The sequence below is a fragment of the Oryctolagus cuniculus genome, chromosome 5, assembly GCF_051225735.1.
Source record: "Oryctolagus cuniculus isolate XC-2025 breed Fujian yellow rabbit chromosome 5, ASM5122573v1, whole genome shotgun sequence".
Taxonomy (NCBI): Eukaryota; Metazoa; Chordata; class Mammalia; order Lagomorpha; family Leporidae; genus Oryctolagus; species Oryctolagus cuniculus.
In genome coordinates, this window is record NC_142871.1 from 130537262 (window position 1) to 130556179 (window position 18918).

At 48.2% G+C, this 18918-nt stretch overlaps 1 protein-coding gene across 3 annotated transcripts in view; it reads right to left on the bottom strand.

Moving 5' to 3' along the window:
* Positions 1-6280: 6280 nt before the first annotated feature.
* The window catches only part of DNAH8 (dynein axonemal heavy chain 8), a 336932-nt gene continuing 324294 nt past the window's right edge, over positions 6281-18918 (bottom strand). For all 3 annotated transcript variants that reach the window (XM_089333967.1, XM_089333968.1, XM_051854776.3), the window contains 2 exons: positions 11017-11138; positions 6281-6712 (listed from right to left, as the gene is read on the bottom strand). In XM_089333967.1, the coding sequence (XP_089190093.1) occupies positions 6425-6712; positions 11017-11138 (410 nt within the window). In that variant the 3' untranslated portion in view covers positions 6281-6424. The remainder of the gene's footprint in view (positions 6713-11016; positions 11139-18918) is intronic.

An 18918-nucleotide genomic window follows, 5' to 3' on the forward strand; every position in this document is an offset into this window, starting at 1 on the left:
AAAGCTTTTATTTGATAAATATCAATTTCATAAATACAACTTTTGCATTATAGCGGTTCTTCCCCCTGTACCCACCATCCCACCCCCATTCCCATCCCACCTCCTACTCCTTCTCCCATCCCATTCTGCATTAAGATTCATTTTTAATTATCTTTATATACAGAAGGTCAACTCTATTCTAAGATTTCAACAGTTTGCACCCACACAGATACACAAAGTATGAAGTACTGTTTGATGACTAGTTTTAACATTAATTCTCATAGTACAACACATTAAGGACAGAGAGCCTACATGGGGAGCAAGTGCACAGTAATTCCTGTTGTTGATTTAACAACTGACACTCTTATTTATGACATCAGTAATCACCTGAGGCTCTTGTCATGAGCTGCCAAGGCTATGGAAGCCTCTTGAGTTCATAAACTCCAACCTTATTTAGACGAGGCCATAAGCAAAGTGGAAGTTCTCTCCTCCCTTCAGAGAAAGGTACCTCCTTTTGTCGCTCCCCCTCTTCGTGGAGGAGCAACACAGGACCCTGCGCTGTTCTTTCGTCTGCTCGGCCCTCCCCGGGTTTGCTGCTGGTTCTTCCCGGGTTGGCTACTATCCCTTCCACCTCCGTGGAAGGGCAGTTCCCCCTGGCCACATTCCCCACTTCCGCAGGGGAGCGGCACACCGCCGGCCGGCTCTCTGGGGGGCTGCACAGGTGTTCCTTCAGCTAGATGTTCCCCTTAGATGTTCCTGGTGCATGCCGTCTCTCTCCTCCTTTATAGTCCTCCTCCGCCAATCCTAACTCGGCTGCCCACACGCCGAGTACGCTGCTCTCCTCTAATCAGGAGTAGGTCCTACAGTTTATTGGTTGAACTGGAGGCAGCTGCGTAGAAGCTGTTTTCTCCTCTCCCAGCGCCATATTGTGGGAGAGCAGATGCATAGAATAAGTCTTAATTCCAGTAACTCAGTCCAGTCCGGGTTGCTCCCCACACCTTTGATGGCCTGTTCTTTCCACTGAGATATAACTCGCAGAGATCTTTCATGTAGGTCATTTTTTGCCACAGTGTCTTGGCTTTCCATGCTTGAAATGCTCTCATGGGCTTTTTAACAAGATCCAAATGCCTTAAGGGCTGATTCTGAGGTCTGAGTGCTGTTTAGGGCATTTGTCATTCTAAGAGTCAGCTGCATGGCCTGCTTCCCTTATTGGATCAATCTCTTCTTTTTAATTATATCAATTATTATTAACAGACATTTGGTCTCATTTATGTGATCCCTTTCACACTTAATCCTATCTTTATGATCAGTTATGAACTTAAACTGATCAGCAGTGGATTCTTATTATTTATTTTTAAGATTTATTTTATGCATTTGAAAGGCAGAGCAACACGGAGAGAGAAAGAGATCTTCCATTCTCAAATGGCTTCCATTCCCAAATGGCTGTAACAGCCAGGACTGGGCCAGGCTGAAGCCAGGAGATGGCAACTCCATCCTAGTCTCCCACAAGTACTTGGGCCATCTTTTGCTGCTTCCCCAGGTGCATTAGCAGGGAGCTGGATCAGAGGCAGGGCGGGCGGGACTGGGCTGCCTGTGGTACAAGCGGCAGCTTAACCCGCTGCACCACAAGGCCGGTTTGAGAGAGTCAAATACCATCTAGCAAAGTCCAGCAGAATATGTCCAGGAGCCTTCAGCTCTGTCCCTCACCAGCCGTCAGAACCGGGACGAGGTACTTAGCTTCTCGGTGCCTTGGTGCCTTGCTCTGTAACACAGAGCTGGCGCTATCAGCCGTGACACCACAGGGCTGGTCTGAGGATTACTCAGATGGACTCACATCAGGTGCTCAGACCGACCAGCCATGGAGCTCCCTGTGAACCGCTGCAGGCACGCTGGCCTTCGAGTCTCTTCAGAGCCCCTGGCCCATGGTCATTTCTAAGCACTTGGCTATCAAAACAGCTCTGCTTCCCGAATGGTAGTAACAGAAGAAACACCCAGCCAGTCGCCCCAGGCTATACCATCCTGATTACTCTTCATTTCTATGCAGCTTCCTGAGCCCCCAAGTCTTCCCCCCATACTGCAAATGCATCTCTTTTTTTAAATTTTTTAATTTTATTTATTTATTTTTTTGACAGGCAGAGTGGACAGTGAGAGAGAGAGAGACAGGGAGAAAGGTCTTCCTTTGCCGTTGCTTCACCCTCCAATGGCCGGGGCACCGCGCTGATCGGATGACAGGAGCCAGGTATTATCCTGGTCTCCCATGGGGTGCAGGGCCCAAGCACCTGGGCCATCCTCCACTGCACTCCCTGGCCATAGCAGAGAGCTGGCCTGGAAGAGGGGCAACCGGGACAAAATCCGGCGCCCCGACCGGGACTAGAACCCGGTGTGCCGGCACCGCAAAGCGGAGGATTAGCCTAGTGAGCCACAGCGCTGGCTGCAAATGCGTCTCTTTACCCCCATTCCCGTTGTCATCTCCATTGGCCCAATTCTCATTTCGGCTGCCTGGGGAGGGCCTTCGTATTGGGAAACACAGTGCAGGCTTGGTCTGGGGTCTCCCTTGGGTGCTGTCTCTCATCCCACCCTCCCCTCTCCCTGTGCCACTCCCTGCACTACAACATCCAGTCTCTTTCTTGATGGCATCTATGAGAAGATCAAGACGCAACCCAAACGCTACCTTGTCTTCAAGTTCTCCCCTAAGCCTTGCACTTTAAACTTCACCTATGAGCTTTCCCCAGGTGCAGCCACACTGCACCTCCGATGACAGGGACGTCCCCGGCTCACCGGAGGTCTCTGACGGCAGATTGGCTCGCTCATGCGTCACTCACAAGGCTAGCCCTTTTAGAAGACGGATCTCCAAACACTTTTGGACGGACTTCTATGGCAAGTCCAAACTGAGATCACATTTGAAATCAACGGAAAGTCCATCTCCTGGCTCATTTTGCTAAGACCAGGCGGCCTCTAAGGCAGGAAAACATCACTGTGCCTCCCTCCCAGCCTAACCAGCTCCTCTCTGTCCTTTGCTCCTTTGTGCTCACCAGGTCGCCTCCACTCAAGTGTGGCAAATTAGGTAATTAGTGAAAGAGCAACAATTTTGCAGAGAAAATGGTGATGTGTTTATGGAAGTTCAATAGCTCAAAATGTCTCAGGAAACCATTTACTGGGTCTAGAAAAAGTAAGCAGAGCTGGGCCCCAGCCAGCTCTCAGCAGAAGCAGGGACAGCTGAGACGTACTGGCCACGGAGAGGACCATTTTGAGGCACTGCCCAGGCTCCAGGCACCCATCCTGGCCGGGCTTCAGGGCCCACCTCTCCCTTTTTGTTGAATCCGTCACAGCACAGAGCTCCTGGGAAGTGGTGCTCACGTGGCTCTCGCAGGCTGAGCAATGACCCTTCCTACATCCACGTCTTTTCCATTTCTTTCCCCCATATTCCACAAAACAGTCAAGTCCTCAGGGAACATTCAGCCTCCGGGTTCCCCTCCCAAGCCCTACTGTGATAGTCAGAGGCTCAGACCACGCATTTGCCCTCCATTGTTTTAGCACCTGGACGGGAGTATGGAGAAAAGGTGTGGGTTTTACTCTGGAGCCTTCGGGTTGCTTTGCTGTAACATCAGGATGCCTCGCTTGCCCTGTGCCCACCCAGACTGCCAAGTGCTTCCAAATTCTAGCTTCAGTTCAGGAGGGCGTTCTGTCTGGAGAAGCCCACCTTTGCCTTAGTGTGTGTATTGGCTATGGGAAGTATCAAAACACTCAGGGGGCCAGCGCTGTGGCGTAGCAGATGAGGCCACTACCTGCAATGCCAGGATCCCATATGGGCACCGGTTCGAGTCCCGGCTGCTCCACTTCGATCCAACTCTCTGCTGTGACCTGGGAGAGCAGTGGAAGATGGACCAAGGACTTGGGCCCTGCATCTGCATTGGAGACCCGGAAGAAGCTCCAGATGTTGCGGCCATCTGGGGAGTGAACCAGCGGATGGAAGACCTCTCTCTCTCTCTTTCTCTCTCTGTCTCTGCCTCTGCCTCTCTGTAACTCTGTCTTACAAATAACTAAATAAATCTTTAAAACACACACACACACACACACACACACACACTTGGGCCAGGGGCTCTGCTGCTTTCTGTTTTAAATTGCCCTTCTCTTCCAAAAGTTCTATGGCTTTGACACTGAGGGGATATCAGGGGTGATGCAGAGGCCACTTAGTTGCAATTTGCATGTCATGATAGCTTCCTACCCTTTGAAAGTATACCAGCTTGAGGCTGAACTTCCTCTGGGGTCTTCCCTGGACCCCTCCTGGGGGCTACTGCTTGACCATCTTGCTTTGTTGGTTGTGAGCATCTCTGACCGGGGCGACAGTGGATGACAGAGGAGCAAAGCACCCCGCAATGGTGCCTTCTTTCAGAATAGACAGGGAGGACTGAGCGTAGCTACGGGCAGGCCAAAGGATTCTAAATGAGAAGACCAGGAGAGGCCAGCACTGCGGCTCACTAGGCTAATCCTCTGCCTTGCGGCGCCGGTACTCTGGGTTCTAGTCCCGGTCAGGGTGCCTGATTCTGTCCCGGTTGCCCCTCTTCCAGGCCAGCTCTCTGCTGTGGCCAGGGAGTGCAGTGGAGGATGGCCCAAGTGCTTGGGCCCTGCACCCCATGGGAGACCAGGAGAAGCACCTGGCTCCTGCCATCGGATCAGCGTGATGCTCAGGCTGCAGCACGCAGGCCGCGGCGGCCATTGGAGGGTGAAGCAACGGCAAAGGAGGACCTTTCTCTCTGTCTCTCTCTCTCACTGTCCACTCTGCCTGTCACAAAAAAAAAAAAAAAAAAAAAAAAAAAAGACCAGGAGAGACGCTTCTTCACTATCCTGTCGCTGCATGAGCCTTCAATGCACGACCTCATCTGTTTTTGTTAAATTGACAATTTCCTTTAGCAGGAAATCAAGGTTCATACTGAGTTTCAGACAAGCTACAGAGTGAGAAATAGCTTCACTTTTAAAAGACTTTGCGTTTGAAGACATTCAGCATGGAACCTAATTGCATTTGATAGTTTGTTTTTCCTTCTCCATTTGCTGCCTAGGAATGTGTTTCATTCTCTCCTGTAGAGCTGGGGTTAGGAGGAAGAGCTGGAGACAGGGTTCCTTGGGCCTCAAGAGCTCTGAGAAAAATCATAATGAAATAACAGTAAGTCAACTTAAACGACAGGAGCAGCCTTTCTGGTGGCTTTCGGTCTCAGACAACTGCAGACCACACAGCTGGACTGCAGAGGGGCACCACACCAGCACTGGGTGAGCCACTTGGAAGGGGCTAAAGAGCACGCACCAGCACACAAGTATATATTTTTCTAGTACACGAGCATGCATCAGCATGCACGCATGCGCAGGTGGATTTTATTCAAGGGGAAAAGTGATTTCTGTTTGAGGCAAAGGTTTTCACCTGCGGAGCTCCTTTAAGGATATAATATATAAACACTTTATTTTAGATTTTTTAAACTTTTTTATTTAATGTTTTTACTTATTGAGAGACAGAGTTACGGACAGAGAGAAGGAGAGACAGAGAGGAAGGTCTTCCATCCGCTGGTTCACTCCTTAAATGGCCGCAACAGCCAGAGCTGTGCCGATCCGAAGCCAGGAACCTGGAGCTTCTTCTGGGTCTCCCACATAGGTTCAGGGGCCCAAGGACTTGGGCCATCTTCTGCTTTCCCAGGCCATAGCAGAGAGTCTGATCAGAAGAAGAGCAGCCCAGACTAGAACTGGTGCTTATATGGGATGCAGGTGCCACAGGCGGAGGCTTAACCTACTATGCCACAGCGCTGGACCCATGTTTTAGATGTTTTAAAATTCAGACCTTTCAGGGCCAGCGTGGCATAGTGTCCCATAGGGGTGCTATTGGAGTCCCAGCTGCTCTACTTCCACTCCAGCTCCCTGCTAATGCGCCTGGGAAAGCAGCAGAAGATGGCCCAAGTCCTTGAGCCCCTGCACCCACATGGGAGACCTGGAAGAAGTTCCTGGCTCCTGGCTTCAGCTTGGCCCAGTGCTGGCTGTTGCAGGCATTTGGGGAGTGAACCAGAGTCTAAATGATCTCTCTCTTCTCTCTCTCTTTCTCTCTCTCTCTCTCTCTCTCTCTCTCTCTCACACACACACACACACACACAGTGTAACTCTGCCTAAATAAATCTTTAAAAAAAAAAAAGAACCTTACAAAGTGTTCTAACATGAAGATACATCTTTTTTTTTTAAAGTAATTATAAGGGAAGATGATTCTCTGGAATAAAAAGCTTTAATTTAAAATCATCTTTTGGAATACTGATATGAGGGAAAGAAACACACAAGCAATGGTAGAACGCCAGCTTTTTAATTTACAAAGAGCGGGGGAGTGATTACCAGGGAGGAAAGCCGCGGGTGGCCGACCCCAGGCCGCCTCTGCAGTTGCGAGTGTGGGGGGCACCCTCTGCACGTGGACATGACCTTACTTGATGTCACACAGCAGGGCCACTCCTCTCAGGATCCAGTGATCTGGCGACAACACAGTTCGCAAATACACCACGGTGATGAAGGTCAGATCCGTCCGCCTGGGCTTCTTGTAGATGGGACACACATACAGCTTGGCGTCCCTGGGCTGCGTGGGGATGATGGCGAAGATGTGGAGCACGGGCAGCTGCGTGAACAGCACCTTGGGCGTGGACTCGGTGAGCTTCCCGTTCCGTCGGTCCCATGCTGCGCCGTCCAGGTAGAGCCCATAAATATATACTCCTTCCTGGAAGAGTCACGTGGAAAGCGAGCGTGTAGTCAAGGCTGACTGTTGGGAAGGAGAGCATACGCCTGTTCTCCAACCACCCCCACTCCTGGGCATCTCTTCCCCAGCCATGCGGGGCGGGGCTCTGAGCCTGCAGAAATGTGCCGGAGGAGGCTGCCGGGTGACTGCTGGGGCAAGCGCAGAAGTAGCCGCAGTGCCCAGTCTGCTCTGTGGGGGTGGAGACCCTGGGAGAGGTTGGGCTTGCGTGGGTGTGACGCGGGATCTCAGCCTGCACTGGCCAGGCTGCCTGGGGCTCAGCTTTCCATCGGTCACCAGGACAAGTGAGGCTGGCTGCAGCCAGAGAGTCAGAGCACCTCCCCCACCCCAGGGGTGGGGCGGGAATGGTGCAGCGAGTGCAAGGGGACTCGGGAGGGAAGAAGAAAGGGCGGTCTGGCCATTCCGCACCCCACTCCACCAGCTACAGTTTGGATATCCCCATCAAAATTCTCGTTGAACTTCTAACCCCACTGTGAGGTGGGAGGAGGCGCTGAGGGCACAGGTTAATGGGTTGGTGGCTTAGTGGGAATCCCAGACAACTGCACTGCTGTGGGACCCCCAGCAACAGAGACCTCATCACAGTGGCTCCTGCCCTGGAACTCCCCAGCCTTGAGAACCATGGGCCCAGTAAACCTTTTTTCCTTGGACATCACAGCAACACAAAGAGACTAACACATCCCTGCTGCCAAGGTCCTGGCATGCACAGGGAAGTGTTTTAAGAAGACTGAGTTGAGTGGCAGCCCACCCGTGTTCCAGGGGCTGTTCCCAGGAGAACTGAGGACACATGCAATGACTTCCCAGGTGCATGGTCACAGTGGGCTGCAGGGCGCAGGAGAGTGCCTGGAAGTGGATGCTGAAGGCTGGGCTGAGTTTGGGAAGACAGAGGGGAGAGGGCAGGATGGCCAGGCAGGAGCAATACTATGAAGAAAGGCAGTTTGGCACTCGGACTTACCCCTAATGGTAGAGCTAGAAACGTGCCAGGGGATTCCAAATCAATCCCATCAAGGTGGTATGTACCAATGCCATCTCACTAGTCCAAGTGATCAGCTTCAGTTCATAATTGATCATGATGGGATTAAGAGCCAAAGGGATCACATAAACAAGACTAGTGTCTGCTAATACTAATTGATAGAATTAAAAAGGAGAGAATGATCCAACATGGGAATCGGGATACACAGCAGACTCACAGAATGGCAGATGCCCTAAACAGCACTCAGACCTCAGAATCAGCCCTTAAGGCATTCGGATCTGGCTAAAAAGCCCATGAGAGTTTCTCAGGCATGGAAAGCCAAGACACTGTGGCAAAAATAAACAAACAAACAAACAACCTAAATGTGTGTGAGATCCCAGTGGAAAGAATGGGTTTTCAAAGAAGGAGGTACCTTTCACTGAAGGGAGGAGAGAACTTCCACTTTGATTTTGGCCTTGTCTAAATAAGGTTGGAGTTTGTAGACTCAAAAGGCTTCCATAGCCTTGGCAGCTCATGACAAGAGCCTTGGGTGATTACTGACGTCATAAATAAGAGTGTCAGTTGTTAAATCAACAACAGGAATCACTGTGCACTTGCTCCCCATGTAGGCTCTCTGTCCTTAATGTGTTGTACTGTGAGAATTAATGGTAAAACTAGTACTCAAACAGTACTTCATACTTTGTGTATCTGTGTGGGTGCAAACTGTTGGAATTTTTACTAAGTATATAGTAAGTTGATCTTCTGTATATAAAGATAACTGAAAATGATTCTTGATGAAGAATGGGATGGGAGAGGGAGTGGGAGATGGGATGGTTGCGGGTGGGAGGGAGGTTATGGGGGGAAAAGCCGCTGTAATCCAAAAGCTGTACTTTTGAAATTTATAATTATTAAATAAAAGGTTGTTTTTTTTTTTTTTTTAAAAGGCAGTTAGGGATGGGAGAGCCCACCCACTGTATTTAGCAGAGCTTTCAGTGGTGATAAAGTAAATCAGGACTTGACTATGGAAGAGTCTGGATGCTAAACCAGGGAGTTTGGACATTATCTCGCAGGCAGAGGGGAGAACATGCAGTCAGAACATGCATTCTCTGGAAATAAAAAAGAGAAAGGCTGAGGAGGATCCACTGGGGAGACGCCATGAACTATGCAAGCTCGTAAACATATGCAGAAGATGGTGACTATTTTTCCGTTTCCATGAGGATTGGCTAAGGGGAAGGAAGTGCAGCTTCTAATAAAAGACAATGACATTAGTTGCCAAGTGTTTTTCTGGAATCCCCTCTGTGAGCCAGTAGTACAAGGTTTTGAACCAAAAATGGAGGCGCATGGTTTGATATAAAACCACGGGCAGTCTTAGGAAACCAGGACATGTGGTTCCCTTTGTTTGATATGAGGGGCCTTCAGAGAGTTCACCAAGGAATAGGATTAGAAGATAATGTGGAGCAGGTGCTTAGCCTAGTGGTAAAGACACCTGTGTCCCAGATCGGCGTGCCCAAGTTTGATTCCAGCTCCAGCTCCTACCCCGGCTTCCTGCCAGTGCAGACCTGGGGAGGCAGCAGCAATGGCTCCAGGAACTGAGCCACTACCACCTGGGAGTGGGAGACCTGGATTGTCTTCCTGGCTCCTGGCTCTGGCCCTTTCCCATACCCAGCCGTTGTGGGCACTTGGGGAACAAACCAAAAGATGAGAGCTCTCTGGCTCCCTCTCAGTCAAAAATAGTTTAAAAAAAAAAAAGATACTGTGAATGGCTCATGAAGTTGTTGAAGCCCTCTCTTATTTTTGTAAGAAGAGGAGCGGACACACAGAGCTAACATGGGGAAGAAGGAGGCAGGGACAGAGTGATGGGTCTGTGAACCACGCAGTGCCAGAGCTGCCCGCGAGCACCAGCAGCCAGGAGAGAGGCACAGGGCAGGATTCTCCCTCAGCCTGCAGGGGAAGCGAGCCCTGCCAAGACTGTCATTTCTGACTTTCAGCCTCCTCAACTGTGAGAGAGAAAGTTTCTGCTGTTTTCACCACATTCTCTTACAACAGCTTTAGGAAACTAATACAGATTCCGATACCAGGAAGCAGGGTGCTGCTGTAACGAATAGCTATGAATGGGGAAGTGACTTGGGAATTGCACACTGGGTAGAACTCCATATCGTGAGGCGTATGATAGAAAGGGCCCAAAGTGCCTTAGAGATTATTGATGAAAATATGGAGGCTAAAGGAGCTCCTGGGGAGGTCTTGGACAGAAATGGAGCACGTGACTGGGAACTCAAGGAATGGTGGTCTTTGTTATAAAGTGGCAGGAAACTTGGCCAGGACTTGGACGTCATCCGATTCAGCCCTCATATGTGACAAATGAAGGGATGAAAACAGAGAAAGGGGAAAGGGGACTGAGAGTTATTGAGTGTCAGGGCATAGTACAGTGGGGTAAGCCATATCACTGGCATCCCATTTCAGAGCACCGGTTCAAGTCCTGGCTGCTCCACTTCCAATCCAGCTTCCTGCTAATGCACCTGAGAAGGCTGCAGAGGATGGTCCAGGCGCCTGCACCCCTGCCACCCAGCTGGGAGACCAAGATGGAGTTCCTGGCTCCTAACCGCAGCCTGGCCCCGCCCTGTCTGTTGTGGCCATCTGGGGAGTGAACCAGTGGATGGAAGATCTCTGTCCTTGTCTGTTCCTCTAACTCTGCCTTTCAAATAAATAAATCTTTAAAAAAATATTTAATGAGTGTCCATGTGGGGTCCAGCACCAAGCCTACATGGTCACATTTAGATAGTCACAACTTCCTTTTATGAGGTTGAACTACCACGCTCCTTTGATAGATGGAGAAGTGGAGTCTCAAGAAAGTTAAAGAACTTGCCCAAGCTCACCGAGCTGAGCAGTGACTCCCGGCAGCACCCCTCTCTTCCTCCGGCCCAGTGTCCTTCCACTGAGACTCCCACGGCCAGGGTGGGCGCCGCTGGAACCAGGCTGCTGGCCCAGTTAGTCTCCGCTGCCTTCAGCCCTGCTCTGCTGTCCACGGTTGATTCTGTATGCAGTCCAGAGCAGTAGCTGTGGATGTGTGGAAAACCCTTTTTAGCAAACACAAGCGTGACTTGTGATTACAGAGAAACGCACTGGGGGGAGTTCCTAGGACCACAGATTTTGTCATTAGCCTCCTACTATGGCAGAGGGAGGGGGCTCTGCATTGAGGGCTCCTGTTAGCCATGCAAAACAAACGGGCTTCACTAAGATATGCATAGATCAGTTTTAAGCAGAACTTTGAACTTTCGCCCTGGCCCCAGAACTGCCCCTGCTATTGCCCGGTGGCACCTACCCCGGGGGGTGACGTGATCTCCTCCTTGGTCTGCCGCAGAACTTCATTGTTGATGGTCACAGTGTCCAGGGCCCAGCCTTTGTGGGCACGAGTCACTTCCTGCCTCATGGCCGTGAGGAAGCCTTAAGCAAAAAGAGAGAAACAGTTTCAATGCCTTGGTGCAGTCCACTTCTGAAACAAGGAGGAAGCCATCTCAAGTGTGACCCACTCATCACTCTCCAAACCCTGGGCTGGTCCCAAGAAGAGCTAAGACCAAACCCCAGGAGGGGATCTTTCTCTCAGTGTTTCATTTCCCGGGACTTGTGATGAACCCAACCCTTCTCACTAACTGACAGCAGGCAAGCAGCACCCTTCCTGCCCCAGACTGGGCGTGGTTAGAAATTCTCTGGGGATTCCAAATCCCATAGGGGCTGGAACCCAGTCCCAGCTCGGTCTCTATTTAAAAACACAGGACTGAGGAATAAGTCTGGAATGGTGAAATATTCCAAGAACAGCATTCCAATTAAACTGGAATCAAACCATTATCAAGCTTCTATTTGCTATAATGGAACAATTTCATTTAGTCTAAGGAAATAAGGCATAATGCCAAAATAGAAAACTTGACTTTCAATTTGATCAAACAAAGCAATCACCCCGGAAAGGAAAGCTACATATTTTCATGTGCATAACATCGTTATTTAAGATAATATGTGGTTCCGCATATTGTGGCCTTTCTTTAAACTTAATGTTTGCAAACGATGCCATCCAATTCAATAAGAGAAGTCTTGGAGAGTAGCATTTGAAGTTAGGAAAAAAACCCTCAAAATGGATTTCAGAACCTTATGGAAACTTACCTGTGACCTGTACATTGTGTTTTGGTCTCCATGCAAACACTGAAAATCAGGAGGCTCTCTAGTCAAACTTTGGGACATGGGTGTCTCTGCTGTTTCTCAATCAGTGAACTCTGAGCACTGAATCAACACGTTCACCAACCAACACCTCTGTGGTACTTTTTGATTGGGAGTGGGAAATTACAAGGCATAATTACAAGCACCAAGCTAAGACCCCAAGGAAATCCCAGTCCCTGGCCTGGCTGTTTTTCTGGCTTCTCAAGTTCTCCCTATTACTAGATTAGACACTTGGAGAAGGCAGTCACGTGGTTGTCCTTTCACTCCTTTGTCAGGTCTCTCTGGAGTGCCAGCCACAGTGTGTTGGCCACTGCTGTGGTGGGGTTGTGGGCGGGGTGACCACAAAGACAAAGATGTCATCCATGGAACCTGGATTCAAGGAGCTCTGTAGAGTGGAGTGTGCAGGGAGGCAGGACATGAACCCAGTACTGTTCTGAACAAAGGTGTGAAAAGGGTTATCGCTCAGGAAAAGAGTTCAGGCAAGACTTCATTGAGAAGAAGTTGAAGGTGACTCTTGACAGATACATCCAAGTTGCCAAATGAGGTAATTCCAGTTAGAGGAACAGCATGTGCACAGGCACAGAGGGCTAGGCAGAGAGGAGGCAACGACGGCCCATGAGGTTAGAACACAAGTAGAGGAGAGAATTTTCTGGGTCGGAGTTTGGACTGCATTCTGTGGCAGGTGGGAAGTCACAAGTATTTCAAGTGCACAATGAATGGTTGAATCTGCATCTATGGAAGCTTGCTCAGAATGCCCAACAGAACAGAATTCAGGGTGCTGAAGAAGGGCCCTTGTGTTAATCCAACAGAAAAGTGACTCAATCAAGCAGAGTAGCTGAGTGATGGATGCCTAAAGGAGATCCTCACATAAAGTTAGTTTCATGAACCCAACAGTACATAGTGGGACAGGATGGTGTCACAAGATGCTAGCTAAGGGGGAAAGGGTGGGGCAGGAAACAGTGAGGGTTGCCTGGTGGCAGTCACTGCACTCTGTACACCAAGTCAGGTCCCTTGAGGCGACTTGATCTGTATATGATCATGTTGACTTCCATTTGGGGTATCCTATGCTTTAGTAAAAAAACATATTTTGGACCTGCCAGTCAATGTGTGTGTGTGTGTGTGTGTGTGTGTAAACACACTGCTAGAACCCAATTCTCCCGTCTAAGTCACTTCATGGAAATGCCATTTCATCATTCAACATTAAGTGTGCATCCAAGTGGTGTATTAGACACTATATATCCAAGTAGAGTTCTCAGAATTAAACTGACCCTATTTTATGATATTTTCAAATTCATCACCTATTTATGAATCTACAGGGTCATGATGAACAAGGCATGAATCCTGCTCTTAACCACCCAACGGCACATTGAATCAGTGATTTTTTTTCTATAACATTTTGAATTCCAACTAAATTGCAAATGTAACCTTCCTCCATAGGGCACTCAGGACAATGCCATTAGGGCCAGATGAAGAATGAGCTGAACCCTCTCTTATGCAAGACACCTGCCTCAAAGATGCCAGTCATAGTGAGGGAGCACTGGAAAATGCAGACAAGGAGAGACTATGTCCTAGCTTCTCCCTACTGGGGAATCTTGTGTGATGCTGTCCACTGGAATTCAACAATAAGCCTTCTAGCACATGGGAAGCACTCATTATATGCCAGGAGGTGGAATCTAAAACACACTTAGGTCATTTTGGGCTTTTAAGAAAGAAAAATGCTAAAGAACTATATTTGAGGCCTGAGGCTGGAAGGTAGAACTATTGCCTGGGTCATTTCCAGCCAGCCAGTGTGAGGAAGATACATATTTTTCAAGCCTTGATAGTTTTGTTTTGGCTGCCTACAAAGAACATGACTTAGAGCATTCAAAGGACAGAGAATCCACTGAATCGTTCATTACAGATTTTTAAAAAACGAATGACCATCTTATCAAGTCTAATGGGATAAATTTTTTTTCTGAAGCTTGTAGAATTTTAAAAGATGATTGATATCATTTTCCTTATAAAATCTTGAAAATCAGTACTTTTACTTTGCTGCAAATTTAGTTGTCATAATTCTTAGAGTGTTGGGAAAGTGATTCAGCTGTTTGACTCTGAAAGGGGAAATAAAAACTTGGGGAAAGTCAATAATAACCTTCTAATCTTCACAAGACTTAACCACCCACATAGGAATGGCTGATTTGACTATTTAACTTCAGAGTTACAGGTGGTCTAAATGAGATGCTTAAAAAATGTTTTTCCCTTCAAGCTCATAAAGCATAATGAATTCTTAAAACACTTGTCAAACTTATTCTTTTCTTTAAAAATATTCACTTTTAATCTGGGATTATACTTTAGAAACTCATGTCTAAAGTAATACTTGTTACATGTTAATTCCTATAATAGTAGTAATCCAACATTTCAGCAAGCCAATTACTGTTGTTTGACTTGTGCAATCAGTTGGCTTAAAAAAACCAAAGAGTGCTTTAAATATCATTTCATACAAGGTCTTAGGGAAGATGAAAGAAATAGCTAATCAGGAAGGTTGCTCTTCTCACGTTTATAAGCAGTTGGTTAGTATTCTGTAATGAGTCCTACACCAAAAATAGGCCCCCAATTTTTTCCATTAATAAATGAACCGGTCCTTACGTAATAGGCCTTGGGTTGTGCAGTATTTCCTGTCTAATCAGTTACTAAGCGTCCCAGTAGCATTTTCGAAGATGAGGAGAAATGATGTTCCTGCCATGAGTTTCTGACAGGCAGTTTTTCCCCCAAATGGGAAGCAAATGTAGTTCATTAGTGAGTTAAATAAAAGGTCAGAAATCATTAAACAAAGATGAGGTTGATCAACCCAGTTGAATTAAAATACCTCAGGCACCTTTCCTGATTCTTTGCTAGATGCTGTAAGGCAGGGACCTTAAACTGCTGAAAACAAGAACTACCTAGAAAGCTTTTAAAACTCCAACTGGGGCAGGCATTTGGCCTGAAGGTTAAGACTCTCACATCCCAGGGCCAGTGCAGTGGCATAGCAGGTAAAGCCGCTGCCTGTGACACCAGCAACCCATATGGGTGCCAATTCGACTCCCTGCTGCTCCACTTTCAATCCCGCTCCCTGCTAATGTGCCTACGGAAGCAGCAGAAAATGACCCAAGTGTGTGGGTCCCTGCCACCCACATGGAAGACCTGGATGAAGCTCTTGGCTTCCAACAGGCCCAGCTCTGGCCATTGCATCCATTTGGGGAGTGAACCAGCAGATGGAAGATCTGTCTTTCTCTCTCCATAAACTTCTTTCAAATAAATACATTTTTTTCTTTTAGAAGAAGTATCTTCAAAAAAACCAAAAACACAAAAATACTCCCACATCCCACACTGGAGTGTCTAAGTTCTATTCCTGGATGTGCTTCTGACTCCGGCTTCCTGCTAATGCAGGTCCAGGGAGGCAGCAAGTGACAGCTTGAGTAGTGGGGTCCTCGCCACCCACATGGGAGACCTGGATTGAGTTCCCTACTCCTGCCTTTGGTCCAGTCCAATCCTGGCTGTTGTGGACATTTCAGGGAGTGAACCAGACAGTGGGAGCTTTCTCTTTCCCTCTCTCTCCCTCTGCCTCTCAAATATATACATGAAAAAAAAAAAAAAAAGCCCCAAACCCTCCCAATTCCCAGGCCAGAATCCAGGTTAATAAACTCAGAATCTCTGGAGGAGAGACCCAAGCACCCGCATTGTTTTAAGGCAGTACTTCTCAAACATCAGTGCTCATGGGAATCACCTGGCAGAAGGAGCTCTTATTAGAATGCAGGTTCTGGGGCCAGCGCTGTGGTGTAGCAAGTAAAGCTACTGCCTGCAGTGCCGGCATCCCGTATGGGTGCCAATTTGAGTCCTGGCTGCTCCTCTTCCAATGCAGCTCTCTGCTGTGGCCTGGGAAAGCAGTAGAAGATGGCCCAAGTGCTTGGGCCCCTGCTGGCTTTGGATCGGCACAGCTCCAGCCATTGTGGCCAACTAGGGAGTGAACCAGCAGATAGAAGATTCTCTCTCTCCCTCTCTCTCTCTCTCTCTCCTCTCTCTGTGTAACTCTGAATTTCAAATAAATAAATAAAACTTTAAAAAAGAACGCAGGTTCTGACTCAGTACGTGAGCAAAGTAGGGCCTGGCGTTCTGCATTTCCATCAGGCTGATGCTGCCGGCTGGCTAACCACATAATACGCAGCAGAGATGTGAGGCGCAGGTTCTTCACACACGAGAAGTTGTTAGGAAAATGGATTGTACATTCTAGAGGCCCCAAGCATTCTGATATAATTAGGCTGGGGCCCAGGAAGTGGTGGGTACTGAAAGCCGCCCGGGTGATTCTACGGTGCACCAGGCTATGTCAGCGAGATCACTGACAGTCACTGGCCCACAGGATTTTACGAACAAGTTTGACAAGTAGGAAGGAAAATGCCTTGGAGCACAAGGGGAATATTTGGATGTGTCAACTCCTTCCGGGAACCCCCGAGACACACGTGTTTTCTGAACTGTCATTGCATCCAGGATGTGGTTGCTCCAGCAAAGCCTGGGTGCACATTGAAGAAGTGGGACTAATCCTCGTGGCAAGGTTAGGGTCAGCTAAGCCCACCACGTCCCAGTCTCTGAAATGTCAACTTCCTGCACTGGCCCATCTTCTCCTTCGGCTAGTTTATGCTTTCTTCCTCTTGACCTAATCTCCCACCTGTCCCCTCCCTCCCAGACCTCCCACTATTCCTGCTCCCGGACCTCCCACTATTGCTTCTGGTGTGGGGCTGTGGTTGGCCATTCTCACTCTTCCTGGAACCAAGTGCAACCCTGGGGACCTTGTCCTTCCCTGTTGTTCCTCCACAGGTTGTGGGAATCTCTGCTGTGCTGACAACCACCACCTCTGGCCACACAGCCCCCTCCTCACTGCAGCCATCTGCCCCTGGGCACTAAGCACCCTGCCAACATCTGGCTCTCTTCTGAATGCTCTGGTCTTTGGCTTCATCTTTTTTAACTCATCCACTCCACTCCTTTTCTTCACTTCCTTTCCTATTTAAACCCATCCTCTTCATCACTTGCCCAGCAAAACCCCAGTCCTGGATGAGTTCAAATGTCCTCCTTGGTACACCAATACCAGGCTGATAAGCAGTACCAACAACTATCACACAGCTGCCATCACTTCAGTTCACCAGCAGGAGCCTTAATGAGCTTCTCAAAGATGCTTAGCAGTCTTTCCCTGTCCACCACCACCAGCAGCCTCCTGGAAACACTCCCTCTAACATCTTCATGCTCTCATGATGACCTCCCTCCCACCCTCCCTCCCCACCCCAAACATCTGTCTTTATTACCTATATTGAAAGTTACCTGTTGGGGCCAACATTGTGGCATAGCAGTTTAAGTCGCTGTTTGCCATGCCAGCATCCTATACGGTGCCGGTTCCAGCCTAGCAGTTCCACTTCCAATCCAACTCTCCGCCAATGTGCCTGGGAAAGCAGCAGAAGATGCCCCAGGTACTTGCGCTCCTTCCACCCATGTGGGAGACCTGGATGGGGTTCCACGGCCCTAGTTTCATTGTGGCCATTTGGGAAGTGAAACAGCAGACGAAGATCTCTGTCTCTCCCCACCTCTCTCTGTAACTCTGCCTTTCAAATAAATAAACCTTTAAAATTTACCTGTTGTTATGTTGTGTTTAAATGATTTCCAAATTTAGGATTTCATGATAAAGATGAGGAAGAGAAATCTATTTACAGAGATTAAAGGGTTTTCAATTTTTAAATTCTCTCTTTCCATGTTTTCTCATGTTTTTTAAATAAAGCAATTTCTCTTATTTTTAATTGTGCAATCTCATAATACTTCTGGCAAAGCTGGAGGGTATAAAGTTCAATCAATTTATTTCTGCTTAATAATTGTCACAATGCTTTGGTGTAAACATTGCTTATGTTTATTTGTACACGTAGGTGAAACATTTCAAGCTAACAATCAGGATTCTTTTAAATTCCAAAACCCTAAATATTATTCCTGTGCATCAACCCAATCTAACAGACAGTAGAAGCATCAACTGCAATCGCCCTTAACTTCTCAGCACCACCAGTGCACCACTGCCGCCTTCTGCTCTGAGCATCTCTGCTCATCCTTATCATCTGTCCTCTTCCTTATTAACTCTCAGTACAACAGGTGAAGTGCTCCCCCTCCTCCCTGGAGCACACCTCTCCACTTGTGAGTGCCAACTTGGTCACCTCCTACCTCTTTAACCCCCTCTCTGATGGTCCTTCTCACCAATACTGGAGCAGGCTCAAGCCTCTTTTATCATTAAAAGAGAAAGAAAGAAAACAGTTTCTTCTTACTTTTCCTCCTCTAATTTCTTCTCCTCTTCAAAGTCAAATTTCTGGAGGGAATGATTCACATTGTCCATACTCACTTTGTGTCTTCATTTCCTTGTTTTTCTCACTGACTCTGAACTCTGCCTCCTCCACCTCCCCACCTGCCCCACTGAGACTTCTCTTGCCCACAGTCTCCCTCTTGATAAATCCACCTGACCACTCGGGGCCCATCTTACCTGACCCCCACAGCACCTGACCCTATTTACTCTCCTCTATTTTCTTTGTCTTCCATGACCTATACTTTCCTGGTTTGCTTCTTCCAAGCTCTTAGGTCACGAGGAAACTAATCGTAAGAGTTTGGGTGATCTGGAGAATGGTGCACAGGCAAATATGAGTACAGCAGAATCACGATGAGGACAGTTTGGGAGGAGAAGGACTAGATCATGGCATTGGTGAGATTCACAGAAGGAGGGAGTATCCCACGCTGGCAGTTGGAAGTGAGGAACCAGAATTCTCCACTGCTCCTTCATGGGTAGAGATGAATGGCCGCATCTGTGAGAATGACTGAGGTCATCAATGATGGCGCCGAGAACAAGAATAGAACTTGCCTGAGAAGAGCCCACAATGTGTGCCCAGAGGCAGGAAGAGAACCAAGAAAGGGCATGGATGGAAGCCAAAGTATGAAAGAGTTTCCAGGAATGGCATCCTGGCTATAGTCAAAGGGAAGGGAGTCA